At 41.6% G+C, this 4,271-nt stretch overlaps 1 gene segment (V, D, J or C); it reads right to left on the bottom strand.

The window, feature by feature from the left end:
* Positions 1–2,657: 2,657 nt before the first annotated feature.
* LOC100296163 (T cell receptor alpha variable 2-like) lies at positions 2,658–3,607 on the bottom strand. The segment is given in 2 exon segments: positions 2,658–3,101; positions 3,216–3,607. Coding segments are annotated over 2 exon segments (360 nt in total).
* Positions 3,608–4,271: the final 664 nt, after the last annotated feature.

Here is a 4,271-nt window from a genome sequence, read left to right on the forward strand (position 1 = left end):
TTATGTGCTACTTACCTTTAGAGGCTATCTTTTAATTGGGTGTATACCAAATACTGACTTCATATGTATGTGCCACTTCATCAAAGCAGCCCCTGGATCATTGCTTCTAGGAGGTCCTCAGACATTTAAAGAACTGAATGAACTACTGACCCCAAGAAAACATTAGCAGCAATGTGGATATGACCAGCAGCAGGCAGAGCAGATCAATCTAGGGACACCTTGGACAGCTCTGCACCCACTGCATTGGACTCTCCATGTTTAGACTCACCCTTCTGTGCATCTTTAGTCTCAGGAGCCTTAGAATAGCTTTCTCAACCAGGAATTTTTTATGAGAAGTAAATCTCAAAAAAAGTGGAAATTTCTATATACGTACAAACTTCCAGGATTTGGGAGTATGGGGAATTTTACTCTCCTGTGAATGTTTCACAAGTCACCATCAAACTGAGAGCTTCATGATGCTTTTAACACTGTGCTGCCACTGAGCTCTCTTCTTCATGAATACTCTCTCATCAGCTGTATTTTCCCCTTCTTTTATTTCATTCTTGTCCCACGTCCCCTTTGGGTAAGAACACCTTTAGTGTTCTACATGTAAGCTGGAAAAAATCAAGTAAGGAAACTAGTTCTTGACAGTTTAAACAATAGAATCAAAACACCAACATAAAAGGTAGGGTTTTCAATATGTCACTCCTCAATGAACTGAAAGGAAGATCCTATAAGAACGAAAGGAATTTTCTGTCTCTTCTTGCTTGCCAAAGCAACGAGGGCCCATGCGCTTATTCACTGTTTGTGGAGCAGCAAGACCACACGTGCGGAACTCATGGAGAAGATGCACACATGGCTCATACTCAGATATTTCATTTGCTGAAAAGGCAAGATTAACACAATTTTAAACACGCAATAACCCAAAAAAGAATGTGCCTAAAGAAGTGGTACAAACATATATCAATGTATATGTGTATACAATTTGGATGTTACTAAAAGCAGAGAACGGGCTTCCCAGGTGGCGCTAGTGGTAAAGAACCCACCTGCCAATGCAGGAGACATAAGAGACACAGGTTTGATCCCTGTGTCAGGAAGATGCCCTGGAGGAGAACATGGCAACCCTCTTGAGTATTCTTGCCTGGAGAATCCCATGGATAGAAGAGCCTGGCAGGGTACGGTCCTTAGGGTCACAAAGAGTCGACTCAACTGAAGCAATTTAGCATACACACAAAAGTAGAGAATAGTGGCTAAAGCCTCAAGATCTGGGCTCCTGAGTCTGGGATTCTCACATCAAACTAGGATGAGCAATAGAATTTCCAGAGAGACATTTATAGAAAATACAGACTTCTGGGTCCCATCCCTGCAAACTATGATTCAGTTTCTCTGGAATGCAGGGGACAAAAAAATCTACTCTTTTTAACAAAACTCCAGAGACTTCTGATAAAAAAAAGAAAAAGTGGGTATCACTGATCTATCCTAGGACTTTAGTCTGTAAAGTGGGAAGGAAAGGTCTGGGTAAAAAGACAAAGATAATTTAACAAGGATTTGGGGAGTATATATTACAACTTATATTGTATTTAAGTTTAAAAATGTGGAATAAGATTGAGTTTTACTAATATTTCATATACTAGTTGACACTGGCATCCTCACTTAGTGTGTACATCAAATTGTAATAAGTAAAATATCCTGAGAAGGACTGAGATTTCAAACTCAGGGCTGTTGGTAGTAGCTATTCACTCATTTGTTCCCTTTCAGCTAATTATACTATTGAATGTTAACTAAAGTACACTTTACAAAATGTGTGTGTAACTCCATGGACTATATCCCTCCAGGCTCCTCTGTCAATGGAATTTTCCAGGCAAGAATACTGGAGCAGGTTATTATTTCCTACTCTAAGGGATCTTCCTGACCCAGGGAATGAAACCATGTCTCCTGCATTGGCAGGCGGATTCTTTACCACTGAGCCACCTGTGTCTTAAAAAAATTCCCACAAACATTGAGGTTGGCAGATAATATTTCAAGTGCAGAAAGCAAGAAGAAAATAGCAGAGTGGACATGACTCTTCCTCTCTGCTATTTTCTTCTTGCTTTCTGCATTTGCATTTAAATATTATCAGCCAGCTTCATTTTCTTTGCGGGAATTTTTTTTAAGACACAAGTGGTGCAGTGGTAAAGAATCAGCCATTTTACAAGGGAAAGCAAAAATAATCGAGGCATATTTCAAAAGAAACAGATCAAAACTGTTTCAGTTATCCAAAAGACAATTTTAAACATAAATTTACAGAACCATTATCGAAACACTCTGTAAAAACTTATTTCCCTATGAACTTTTAGTATACATGGTGCTGTGCTCTGCGGTGCTTATTTATTCAGTTGTGTCCAACTCTTTGCGACCCCATGCACTGTAACCCTCCAGGCGCCTCGCTCCATGAGGATTTTCCAGGTGAGAGTACTGGAGTTCTGCTCCAGGGAATCTTACCAGGACAGGGACTGAACCCAGGTCTCCTGCATTGCAGGCAGATTTTTTGCCATCTGAGCCACCAGGGAAGCCCAAGAATACTGGAGTAGGTACCTTAACCCTTCTTCAGGGAATCTTGCCAACCCAGGAATCTAACGGGGGTCTCCTGCATTGCAGGCTCATTACAAGCTGAGCTACAAGGGAAGCCCATTATATATAGTGTTTGGACTCAAATGTTTTTCCTGATAGTGCAAATGGAAAAGCTTGGGGGATGCTGAATTGGGAGTAGGCGGGGAAACAGTTATTGTTCGTCTTTCTTCCACATCCTGCAAATGCTGTGACCTCTCCTTGTTTCTGTTCAGCTCTTCATGGATGCCCTGCTTCTGTGTACATCAGAGCACAATAGTAAACCCCTGCATCTGCCGTCTGCACCTGGAGGATGAGCAGTGATGAAGAGAACCTCTCATATGTCATGTTGTAGCGTCCCTGTTGAGAAGGCCTTAAGCCCTTAATGAGGAGTCTTGGAGCAAATCCTGGGAAGTGAAGGTACCAGAGGAAGTCATACACATCGGATACAGAGTGATTACAGGAAATTTCTGCAACAGCTCCCTCCAAAGAGACCACAGTGGGAGACTGAAATACTTGCTCCTTGCTCTCTGCAACTACAGGAAACAAACAAACACACAAACAAAAAGGTTGTGACTTTGAAATTGAAAACAAATTTCAAACAAAGGCATACATTTTTCCAAGACCAGATGGTGAAAAGGCTTACTCACCCTTCCAGAGAGAGCTTAGGAGGACACCCAACCACAGTGCTTCCAGAGTGCTCTGCAAAGCCATGGCCAAAATGCAGCTGGTCTCAGGCCAGTTTCCTCAAGTGTGACACTCACAGGAAGCTAATTATAGGCTGCCTGTTTTGCATTTTCTTCTGTGTCATGACATCATCAGTCAGAATCTGTGAATCAAGAAGAATCACTACAGTTCTGAGGTTATTTAATAACCTCATCTGTACTTTGTTCTGAGTAGGCAGTCTTAGAAAAGGAGATGCCCTGGAGGAGGAAATGGCAACCCACTCCAGTATTCTTGCCTGGAAAATCCCATGTACAGAGGAGCCTGGCAGGCTACAAGTCCATGGGGTCACAAAGAGTCAGACAGGACTTAGCAACTGAGCACACACACATCCTCTCAGAGGTCACCACAGCTGTGCATGTAAGAAGGCATTAATCATTTAAGAAGCTTGCTTCCTTCATTAACGGTGCCAGAAAGAGTCTCGCAATTATGGGAGGAGACTGATTCCTCATTCAAACTAAAGTGATAGATTCACACAAAAACGTACACTGAACTTATCACATGTAATATAATGCTATGCTAATATATTCAAAATAATGATCATGAAATCTTAGTGCCCATGGTAGATGAGCAGTGCATATTTTTAAGGCACAAAAATTACAATGTAAATTACAATATTCATCAAAGTTTGACTCTTTGCATCCAAGGTGATCTCTGGAATAAGTATGGAAGGAAAATCTCATTTACATTTTTCTGTAACCAAAAGAAACTGCGTCTAGAAAGACCCAAAATTGCATCTGGAGATGACCTCTTTTGGATAGTCAAAGTGAAAGTCACTCAGTCCTGTCCAACTCTTTGTGACCCCATGGACTATACAGTCCATGGAATTCTCCAGGCAAGAATACTGGAGTAGCTAGCCGTTCCCTTCTCCAGGGGGTCTTCCCAACACAGGGATCGAACACAGGTTTCCCACATTTCAGGCTTTTTGGATAGTACCTATCTTCATATTTTTGGAGAAGGAAATGTCAACCCACTCCAGTGTT

The sequence above is a fragment of the Bos taurus genome, chromosome 10 (assembly GCF_002263795.3).
Source record: "Bos taurus isolate L1 Dominette 01449 registration number 42190680 breed Hereford chromosome 10, ARS-UCD2.0, whole genome shotgun sequence".
Classification (NCBI taxonomy): Eukaryota; Metazoa; Chordata; class Mammalia; order Artiodactyla; family Bovidae; genus Bos; species Bos taurus.